Source organism: Mytilus edulis, chromosome 13 (assembly GCF_963676685.1).
Source record: "Mytilus edulis chromosome 13, xbMytEdul2.2, whole genome shotgun sequence".
In the NCBI taxonomy this organism is placed as follows: Eukaryota; Metazoa; Mollusca; class Bivalvia; order Mytilida; family Mytilidae; genus Mytilus; species Mytilus edulis.
The window spans coordinates 41,402,276-41,414,604 of NC_092356.1; the positions used below are offsets into that span (position 1 = coordinate 41,402,276).

The window sequence follows — 12,329 nt, forward strand, 5'->3', positions numbered from 1 at the left end:
TTTAAAAGTAAAGTAAAACACATGTAGTAAATCGATAAACTCATTGATAAAACGCGTTTTAAACCAGAACAAGACAGATTAGTTTCGAGATGGCAGCTCTTAACGGAAAATGGAAACTTTCTTCTGGAGAAAAACTTCAGGAGTACTTAGATGCATTAGGTAAGTTAATATGGGATTATTTGTTATGGTATATTTCAACCAGACTGCCTTCAGCTATTCTCCGTTACTCTAATTATTATGCAATTAATATCCTTATAGCTGGTTTCAGATTTAGAGCAAGGGCATCTTTATCAATATCTTGTGAAATATTTTCCCTCTGACATTTTTCTGGAATGCCTATTCTCATATTTTCCACAAGTTTACATATTTGAAAAAAAATAAAGAACATTTACAGATTTGTTTCTTCAAAGATTACATCCAAAGAAGACTTCAAATACGTTTTACTGTTCGTTTTGTATTTTTTAAGCACTAAGAAAATACAAACAGTCAGGACCTGCATCAAAACAAAAGTGTGCAACAATTTCTCATGTGGAGCAGGATCGGCTTACCCTTCCGGAGCACCTGAGATCACCCACAGTTTTTGGTGGGGTTCTTGTTGCTTAGTTTTAAGTTGTGTTGTGTGTACTATTGATCACTATTGTTTGTCTGAGTTTCTTTTTCATATTTAGCCATGGCGTTGTCATTTTAATTTTGATTTATGAGTTTGAATATACCTCTGGTATAAGTTTCGCCCCTCATTGTCATAAACACCATAACACACATTTCATTACTTTTTAAAGCGCCATAGATATTTGTTATTGTAATATAATGATAACACAATATTCCAGGACTTCAAGACGAGGTGAAGGCGAAAGCTTTAAAAGTTTTGACCCCAGATAACGATATAACGCAAGAAATCAAGGTGTCTGGAAATGACGTCACAATTATCACAACAACGCCAATGGGAACAACGGAAACGAAAGCTGCAGTCGGAGAAGAATCATCACAATCTGCAATTGATGGTAGTCCATTAAAGGTACCCTATATTTGCTCAACAAAGTTACATGACTTTCAAATGAAGTTATTACAAAATGTCTGCTTATCGGTATGCACTTTGTTGACTCCTTTTAAATAATACATTAATATTTCAAAAAGCCAGCGAAATTCGTCAAGATATTTAATCGTTACTTGAGGAACTATTTTCGTGTTTAATTGGAAATTAAGTTTGGGAACATGCAATGACATAAACGGTTCCAATTTTTCTGCACCAGATGCGCATTTCATGCTTTTGATTGTATATCTGAAATGAAGTCAATGATGCAGATTTTGTTTGTTTTTACCTTTTAGGTGATATACAAACTAGATGGTGACAAACTAATTGAAGAACAAAAAGGATCATTTGAATCTGTCAATGTGAGGGCTCTAGAAGGCGGCCAACTTATCATGGTAACTTTAACCAACGTTATCTTAGTTTTAAAGTTGATTTGTAACTTGTGTCCATATTCAAAAATATATATATACATAAAATACGTCAAAGGAGAATATTTATTTAATGCTTGATGGTCTTGCAATTAACATTCTTTCTTACATTAATATTTGACTTTTGAAAAACGAAAATACATCACTTAAATTGAACAATGCCCGTTGACTAACTTTGTGTTAATGCAACTTATAAGATGAAATCTAAACAAATGCTGTGTTTTTATTCTACCATATGCATGTGTAACGGGAGTGGAAGTTTCCACTGGCTTCGTTTTCCCGTTGTCTACCCAAGTTCTGGGATATTGGACAAAGTACGTAAAACTACGTAAATGTAAACAAGATGTTTATTTGAAGACATACATTATGGTTGAACATAAGTTTACATAAATAAATATACGGTGGTGGCTAGTCTACTTGTATAAATGAAGGTTACCGTGGCATCGCAAACCAAAGTATGAGCGTCTGCTCATTTCAAATCCTTAGTGTAGACTGCCCAGAACCCGGTGAATGACGTCATACTTATAGTTCCTATGGACAACGAGCCCGGCCGGGCACGTGCCAGAACAGGAAGTCCCGACAAGGATAATTTCATGGCCGGTCTCGGAAGAAAGAGTTACGGAACTATAAGCAATTCTAAAGTTAACCAATGTCCCTAGAATATAGACAAGTAAACAAAGTGACCACCATTACACATGCAACAAAATAGTATTCAACTGGTCAAACTCTGAAGTCCACCACTTGTTGTCTAATCAATCATACGGTAACTTGACTTACAATAAATATTGCATCATATGACCAATATCAGAAAACTGGTACCAATTGTTTTTTTTAAATCGCTCACTTGCCCGTTTGGAGGTTTTTGTTTGGACCTTTTCCTCTCAAGCTATTTGCAAAATAGACCAATCTCATTTAATCTACAGGCATGCTATTCTCTTTTGTAAGTAACTTGCTGAAAATTTTCTTTGTTTCCGCTACTAGTTTTAATGAAACTATAGATAGGAACCAAAAGAAGTATTAATCGAAAGAAAAATAAAATAAAAAAAAAGTCCTTTTACAAGGGCTGAATTTGTTTTTCTCGTAGAAATAACAATTTATGCCGATGTTTCTATTACATTTTTTTTTATTTATTTCAGAAATTGACAGCAGGTAATGGAGTCACATGTACCAGGAAATATGATAAAATTTAAAAGAGAGGAGAATCAACCAAAGCAAAACGGCTGCTTATCAAGATGGATATCGTCACCTAAGTGTGTTTTTGTATGCTGTGAAAACTAAAGTGTTCATAAACCGACTTTAGATTTGTGTGGTTTTTATTATCAAACAAGTGCTATTTAATTCGTTTGAATCGTGATAATTTAAAATACATAAATGTGGATAATGTCTTTATTCATTTTAAATGCACTTTTTAAAATGCTGTCGAACCATACAGGATATGTATTTGACATCAAAATATCCTTACTAGTGTTTACATGCAAAGATTTATTTTGTCCTTATATGCATATTAGGTACTTAAATGCAAGGATGTATCCAATTGTTTATTGATTGATAATTTAGTCTTAGATGCATTATTATTTTATTAGTTGTTATTAGCTTTGAACTAACTGTCAGTATCTTCGAGTACTCTCAGATCTATATTTTATTGTTTTTACGATGTTCAAGTACCCGGCCATGTCCACTATTTTTTGTTAGATGCATTTCTATTTGTATCCATCTGATGAGTTGAATAAAGACATTATTAGTATATTGCTGGTTAATAGTCATAAATCGATTTAACTGAAACAAATCCATGTCACAAACCAAAAACCGAGGAAATCCATCATCCAAAATAGGAAACGAACAAATAACAGAAATAATACTAAAACGAATGCCAACAAACTTAGAAACAGACTATTTGATAAAAATTGCAATTTACTCATGAATTGGAACAGACTTTTTATGAAGAAATGATAGGTTGAACCTAGTTTTATGGATAGAAAAACCTCCCACTTTTATGACAATGTTAACAAATATCGCTAAAATGAAATCATCATTACGTGACAGGAATTCAAACAAATACATGCAAGAACACCCAGGACAAAGAAATACATAACTAAATAATAATGATAGTACAGTTCTACATGTAAAGCAAAAAAAAAAACAACAACGAACACCTAAATTAATTTGCGACATTGCACAAGTTCAGCACAAAACAATATGAGCTGTGTGTCATACGTATGTGACTGTCAATAGTCAGGAACCTGCAATTCAGTGGTTGCCGTTTGTTGCTGTGTTACAAACATGTATATGTTTTTGTTCATTTTGTAGTACATAAATTTGGCAGTTAGTTTTCTCGTTTATATTGTTTTACATTTGTCATTTTCGGCTTTTTATAGCTGACTAGTATGCGATATGGGCTTGTTGAAGGCTTGAGCCTGAAGTTGTTATTTCTGTGTGATTTGGTCTCTTATGAAGATTTTTCTCATGGGCAATCATGTCACATCTTCTTTTTATATATGTAAATATAACTAACATGTCATTTTTTGCTTGATATCCGAATATGAAGGAATGAACAATTTAAGTTGCTGTAATCTGTTTTGACTGGTATTTAGACATAATTTCAAATACATATTTTTTATATAGATTAACCCGTTGGTTTTCCCGTTTGAATGGTTTTACAAAAGTAGTATTTGGGGCCTTTTATAAATTGCTGTTCGGTGTGAGCCTAGGCTCCGTGTTAAAGACCGTACCATGACTTAAATTTTTTTTTCTTCATTTGTTTATATAGATTAGACCGGTTTTTTTTCAATGTTTGAATGGTTATACACTATTATATTTTAGGGCCCTTTAAAGCTTGCTGTTCGATGTGAGCCTGGGCTCTGTGTTGAAAACCGAAAATTGACCTAGAATGGTTTACTTTTATAAATTGTGACTTGGAAACCAACGGTCTGATATAAAATACGAGAAACTAGAAACACCTATGAACCACATAAACAAACAGACGACAACCACTGAGCACCATATTCCTGACTTAGGACAGTTGCAAACAATTGCAGCAGGATTAAACGTTTTACTGGTACCAAACCATCTCCCTTTTCTGAAACAATAGTATAACATCACAACATAGAAATACTCACTATAAACTATCAATTGGAATGGCTTAACGCAATCAAAAAATGTAGTAACACAAATTAACACACAATATACGAATGCATTTGATCTGTGATATAATGTAAATAGATAGTTAAATTAATAAGAGTTAGGGATGAATAATTAAAGAAAAATTTTCAATTTTTTGTGCTATTTTCACATTTCCTGACCAGTGTGAGAAAAATATTTCTCCTGATCTCTCCTCACCAGTGAAAATTCTGTTCACTGCAAATGATTGTGTTGTAAAGACTACATGTTATTCTTCGTTTTGTAAGGAATGTCTTGAGATCCGGTACGTGCTTTCTTTCGAACTTGGACGCTGTGGAATTTTTCTACGTCAGCTATGCTTATCACACCTCCACATACGAGAGGTCGACTAACCCGAAACACTACTATAGTGACGTTAAATTTTCTTGTTTTCTTCTGAGCTTTCTTATTGTGACAGTCATGAAAAAAGGCGACCATGCCTGATGACGTCACATCAAAAGTACACAACTTTCCTCAAATCTTTCAAAAAAAAGGATAAAAATCATAAGAGAAACATATTCCACCACTGTAACTCGTGTATTACGATATTTCTCCACTCTCAACAGTTAAAATATAATTATTTAAAAAGCTCGGCAAGCTTCGCACTTTAAATATTAAAATTTTACTGTTTCGAGTGGAGAAATATCGTAATACACTCTTTGCAGTTGTGGAATCTATATGTATAAAACCGCTGTGAAATGTTTTGCACACGTTTAAATACAAATTTATACAAAACGCTCACTGAGACGAAAGTAAGATGAATCTTTGAAACTCTCATATATCTCAGTGAACACGAAAGTAAGGATACCACCGTGACATGAAGGTCTGGTTCATATCTGATTCTTTATTCTAATATTGAAATATATGGTTGACGTCTACCAAGGACATACGACAAACGTGACGTTGAAAATTCACTGAAAAAGGAAAATCCCTAACCAAATGGCAAAATCGAAAGCTCAAACACATAAAACGAATGGATAACAACTGTCATAAATGGTGGATTAAACCTGGTGTAAAAGCTAGCTAAACCTCTCATTGAATTATCCCAATTGATACGTGTCGCTCCTAAATATTCTCTTAAAAGAGGATTGCTCCTTACAATAAAACTACTAAAGCAAGGGTAAGAGAAAGAACAACTAAAATCAACACTTTGCATGTTGTATGGTCTTATCAAGAATTGGTTGATTGATACGATGTGTCTGTGACTCACTAATATGCGACAGAGTTTTGCAGTATAGATATTTAAGAAAACAGTACTATGGATGTTCGATTTATAAACCTACCGACTACATTTAATTCCCTATTTGGACTTTTTGAATGACTTTCAAAATTGATCATGTATTGGCATGGCTGTCGATGCATATATACAGCATGCGACGCGTACTCTATAATTTACCTAGGTATTGATTTTTTTATGGAGTTGAAGCGAATCCGTAAGGTATGGCGTTGTGTCGGTATTCCAAATGTATTTACGAGATTAGAACATTATATAACTTCTATTGCCTATACTCAACAGTGTAAAGTCCTTTTGTCTGTGTGTGAAGTGTTTACATTGAACTTCATTTCATAAGAGACAACATACTTGGTCTTGGTATCTGAGAAAAGATCAAAGCATTCGCCCAATCTTAAAATTCAATGGTATTTCTATTTGTTTTATTAAATATGCAATGAGTAAAGACTTCTTCTTCGGTCAGGTATTTTGGGCTGAAACACAACAAATCATTCTCCTACACTTTTGCATTTGTAGAAAATCGGTTTGTTAAAACAGGAAAAGTCAGTATACCTTAACTTGTACAACCAAGGCTTTTCAAATCTTCAGTATCAAATAGCAGTCAAAATCACACAGATTACATAAACTTGATTTACCGCGCTTTGATGGGAAAATTTTACAATGGCAAAACTTTTGGGATTCCTATGAATCAACTATTCATTTCAACAGTACTTTGACCGAGATACAGAAATTTAGTTACTTGAAGGCCCAACTCCATGGTCATGCCGCCCAAACTATTGAAGGTTTCGCACTGACAAATGCCGATTACACCACTGCCGTTAATTTGCTCAAAGAGCGTTTTGGATCGCCTCACAAGATTATTCATGCCTACATGAAAGCTTTAATGGATCTTCCTTCACCGTCAAATGATTTAAACAGCCTAAGAAGGTATAGAGACCACCTAGAAACGTACGTAAGAGGTCTTGAATGTTTGGGTCAAACACAAGAAATGTATGGCGCGTAACTAGTACCTATAATCATTAGTAAACTACCAGAAGAAACGAGAAAAAGTATTGCCCGTGAATATGATAGCGATCATATAACCCTAAACAACCTCAGAAAAGCCATCACAAAAGAAGCGAGAATTCTTGAAGCGGGACAATTTACCCACAGCGACGGTTTACATACTACCGCAACATTTCTGACCGAAGCTCGTAATACAACACAGCGAAATTTCAATACAAACAATCCACGTTTCATTGACAAAAAACGTCCATGCATCTACTGCACTGGTGCATATTTTCCGGGAGATTGCACGATAATTTTTGACGTGAATGAAAGACTGAACATCGTAAAGCAAAAGAAAAAAAGTTTCAATTGTCTAGGAAACCACGGTGTTTCCTAGTGTAAATCGCGTAACCGATGTAAGAAATAAGAAACATCACACCAGTATTTACGGGGAACAAGCTACAGATGGAAAAGGACAGGACAGCAAGGAGAAATTAACCGTTGTAAGCTTGGTAAAAACAGAAGAACCAGAAATGGCAGTAATGTATACCTCACAACACACAAGCGTTTTATTGAAAACAGCTATCGCACCAATATTTTACGGGAAACAGATCATAGAAACTAGTATTTTATTTGACGAAGGTGCCCAACGTTCATTCATCACTCAGAGAATAGCCGAAAAATTACAGATAAGACCAAGCGGAAGGGACACAATTGAACTGTCAGCTTTTGGAGACAAGGAAAATAATATACGCCATTTGGATACAGCAACCGTTCAACTACAAACTGACAAAGGTGAGATTGTAAACATTAATACATTGATTGTTCCAGATATTGCAGTCCTACTTCAAAACCAGACGAAATACCTGACACGCAATTTGCCATACTTGAAAGATTTAAAGCTCGCACATCCTGCAAATAACGCTGATAGCTTTGAAATTTCACTCTTGGTAGGAGCTGATTATTATTGGGATATAGTTCAAGATCACGTGATTAGAGGGAATGGACCTACAGCCGTAGCATCAAAAATTGGTTACTTGTTATCTGGACCCGTAATAAGAAACGGAAAGAAATCCTTTACTTCCTCAGTTCTTTTGAATATTCCTTCACACCATGCAGAGGAAAGCGAGATCGAGAAATTCTGGAATCTATAATCGTTAGGAATACGTTTACCACAACAGGACGATGAGGAGAGTTTTGTAAAGACTTATCAACAAGATTGTATCAAATTTGAAAACGAACGTTATTTTGCCAAGTTGCCATGGAAACTGGATCATCCGGACTTACCTTCAAACATCATGATCGCTAAAGAAATGACCGAAAGCACAATTAAAAGACTAAGTCGTGAACCACATTTACTAAGAAAATATTTAGAAATTATTGAAGACCAAATGAAGAGAGGGTTCATAGAGAAGGTAAACGATAAACACGACAATGGTCAAAGCACTCCCTATACCACATCATGCCGTAAAAAAGGATTCGACAACAACGCCAATTCGTATAGTGTACGACTGTAGCTGTAAAAAATCGCAAGATCACGCAACTCTGAATGATTGCCTAATGTCAACTCCATCAGACTTGAACGACTTGACAAACATATTAATGGGATTGAGAACCAAGAAGTACGCAATAAGCACAGACATTGAAAAAGCTTTCTTACATATTGGATTAGATGAGAAAGATCGAGATTTTACACGCTGTTTTTGGTTGAGCGACACAGATAATCCCATCAGTACTCTTACAACATATCGATTTACATCTATTTTGTATGGTGCAACAAGTTCACCGTTCATCCTAAATACAACACTGCTTAAACACATAGATGCATGCAACACAAATATATCAGCAATGATAAAAAATGACCTTTACGTGGATAACATTTTGTCCAGTTTGGAAAATGAAGATGACGCCGCAAAGTATTTTGTACATCATTGATGTCGGAGTCTGGAGTTCAAATTGCTCAAAACCTACAGATTTAGCCAAACAACATAACGTATGTGAAAAAGAAACTTTTTTCAAAATACTTGGACTGAAATGGGATACAGTTAAAGATACGATCACTTTTCAAAAAGTCGACTTATTTGATATTGAACTACCAAATATTAGGAAACGTGAAATTCTTAAACAGTCGTCACGTATTTACGATCCGCTAGGATTACTTAGCCCTGTATCCGTACGAGCAAAATTTTTAATGCAGACATTGTGGGAACAGAAGTACGAATGTGATGAGCCACTACCATTAGAAATACAGACAACATGGAAAAATTAATAGCCAAGGATTTGGAGAAAACGACTTATACAGAATTGAAAAGACCGTATTTCCCCAATTTACCAAATCAGAAAACCCAACTTCACGTTTTTTTAGACGCTAGTACAACTGCATACGGAGCAACTGTTTACATATGTAACCATCATGACTCATCTTTAGTTATTGCAAAGAATAGAGTAGTACCGCTTAAACAACTGACACTACCACAGCTGGAATTAATGGCCGCATTGATTGGAGCACGACTAACCGATCACGTTAAATCAGTTTTACACATAGATGACATAACGTTTTGGTCAAACAGTCTGATAGTTCTACAGTGGTTATCACCTCAAAGCAATTGAAAAGGTTTATACGAAATAGAGTAACGGAAATACGCAAATTAACCAGTACACAAGAATGGAGATATTGCCCAACGAAAGATAATCCAGCTGACCTTCTTACTAGAGGACTCAGCGTGTTACAGTTTGAAAAGAACACACTATGGTTCAACGGACCCGAATGGATCACTGATAAATTAAAATGGCCGTCGTGGAAGCCAAATGACACAATAGTATTACTAACCAGTACAGATATAGAAGATTCAAGGACAGCGGACAATTCAATGAAGTAGATAATCAACAAGGAATACACCAAATTGTGCAAATTACTAGATATAGTAAATTATCAAAATTACTACGAATAACAGCTTATCTATTACGATTTATACGAAATTGCCGTTCGCCAATATTACAGAGAAATAAGGCAAAATACGTTTCAAGAGAGGAATTGCAGGATGCAACAGAGTGTTGGATATTAAATTGCCAAAGAACTTCATTTAAGGACGAAATGTTATACTTGAAATTAAAGGATACTAAACCTAATGTTTTAGTTAGACATCTTATATTGTACCTGAATAACAAAGACGCAATTTGCTGTGGAGGGAAAATTCATAACGCACCTGTTTGTGAATATACGAAATTTCCTTATTTGTTACCTAGAAGTCATCCTTTTACGAAATTAGTTCTTCTTGATATACACAAGTACATGAAACACTCAGGAGTTTTATCAACAGTGACTCAGATACGACAAACTTATTGGATACACCGAATTCGCCAATACGTAAGAGGAATTTTGCGAAATTGCGTAATTTGTCGAAATATCAACAGTAAACCATATACAGCATCTGATCCGCCGCCACTCCTAAAAGTTCAATTACTGGAAGCGCCGCCTTTTACAATTACCTTCGTCGACTTTACAGGAGCGCTGTACGTTGGAGATACACATGATACTGAAAACAATTTTTTTATATGTCTATTTACTTGGGCTTCAACGAGAGCCGTACACCTGGAAGTTGTACCGGACTTATCAGAAAAATCCTTTTTACAAACCTTTAGAAGATTTGCTAGTCGTAAATCTAGACCACACATCATGATTTCGAATAACGCCTCGACATCATTTAGCCGCCTCGGAAACATAAAAAAAAAGAACCCAATCACCATCGTTAAACGATACGTTGTCAACATATGGAACAAATTGGAGATTTATACCGAAAAGAGCGTCCTGGTATGGTGGATGGTGGGAACGCTTAATAGGAATTACAAAAACTTGTTTGAGGAAAACATAAGCCAGATCTTACGTTACCATGGATAGCTTCAAACAATTCTGACAGAAACAGAAGCCATCATTAATGATAGACCATTGACCTACGTATCACCGGATATTAAGGACGAGGAGCTGTTAACTCCATCACACTTACTGTACGGAAGAAGAATAACTTTAACGCCGTATCCACAGCCGAATATTGAGTACATTGCCGTGAATAGTGGAAAACAAGAACTGCATAAACATTTGAATAAACAGTCGAGTTTAATGGAGCATTTTTGGAACCGGTAGAAATCCGAGTATATAACGACGCTAAGAGAGTTTCATCGCCAAGCAGGAAAAAATTTACAAACTATTCAAGTTGGAGATGAAGTGGAAATCCACGTCCTATAGTAAAACTGTACCCGCTCGAAATCCGAACAAACATTAACAATTTAGAAGACAAAAATGATGATACTTGAACAGAGAGATTAACAAGAGTTCTACTAAAACTAGAGGCATTGTTCGAGCTCGAGAGAACATCAAGAAATGGACTACCCAAAAGTGATAGACTTCGTTAAAAGTGAATTTAATAAGTGAATTATTTTAATTTGCTTTAGAAAGACAATTAATTATTTAATTTTCAGTAATATCTATTCGATTGACATTTAAAGTAATTAATAATTTCATATTTTAACTTTTGCCGGCCCCGAAAGATTCGGAAATTTAGCGCGAATATATATACATGTTAACCTTGCTACCTGATTTATGACGTTACATTGTAGCAATGGCTAGACGTTAGAATAAACACAATCTATACACAACGCATTTTATCCACTTTACACAACACCTCTGGCCTTTGTTAGTCTTGTATTATTTTAACTTTTAGTTTCTTGTGTACAATTTGGAGTTTAGTATGGCGTTCATTATCACTGAACTAGTATATATTTGTTTAGGGGCCAGCTGAAGGACGCCCCCGGGTGCGGGAATTTCTCGTTGTATTGAAGACCTGTTGGTGACCTTCTGCTGTTGTCTGCTCTATGGTCGTGTTGTTGTTTGTTGGCACATTCCTCATTTCCTTCTCCATTTTATTTTTTACTATGATTATGCAGTTTGCAAAAGTGGAGTTGAGTATGCTACCAGACTCGTGAAGGTTTAGGGTATATGTAGTAAGGTGCTTTGGCCAAAATGTAGAATTTACTTGTTCGGTCAGTGATGATAGTTGGTAAATAATTTGTGATATACAAGTTTCACCAACACTATACCGTTACGACAAGTCTGATAGAAAGCGTAATAAAGGCCGTGCCTACATTTTAACCGGTTTGGGTACTTGTTTCGTTACTCGACTAACTCAAATATTGTCAATGTGCACATGCAAATGGTTAAACTAACGGTCTAATTTATATAAAAAACGAGAAACGAGAAACACTTATGAACAATATCTTCAAACGACAACTACTGAAAATCAGATTCCTATTGTACATATAACGATTTTTATATAAATATGCGCGTAAAAGCACGCGACGTTTAAGGCGGTGAAGAGACTTTTTCTGCATGTGAATATGCTTATTTACTCAAAATCCCATTCACATATAGAAAAAAACTACTGAAGTTCTATCAATTTGACATATTATGTTGTTATTATTTTGAATAGAATACCACGACCAT

The 12,329-nt window shown here is 35.1% G+C and overlaps 2 protein-coding genes across 2 annotated transcripts; both read left to right on the forward strand.

Moving 5' to 3' along the window:
• Positions 1 to 3,204, forward strand: LOC139501558 (sodium/calcium exchanger regulatory protein 1-like). Its single transcript, XM_071290676.1, has 4 exons — positions 1 to 159; positions 828 to 1,015; positions 1,327 to 1,425; positions 2,595 to 3,204. The coding sequence occupies exons 1-4, from the start codon at positions 90 to 92 to the stop codon at positions 2,646 to 2,648; spliced, it is 411 nt and encodes a 136-aa protein (XP_071146777.1). The 5' UTR covers positions 1 to 89; the 3' UTR covers positions 2,649 to 3,204.
• A 4,161-nt stretch (positions 3,205 to 7,365) lies between these two features.
• On the forward strand, positions 7,366 to 7,986 carry LOC139500328 (uncharacterized). The gene has a single exon (XM_071289068.1). It carries the CDS (start codon positions 7,366 to 7,368, stop codon positions 7,984 to 7,986), a length of 621 nt encoding a protein of 206 aa, XP_071145169.1.
• The last annotated feature ends 4,343 nt before the right edge of the window (positions 7,987 to 12,329 follow it).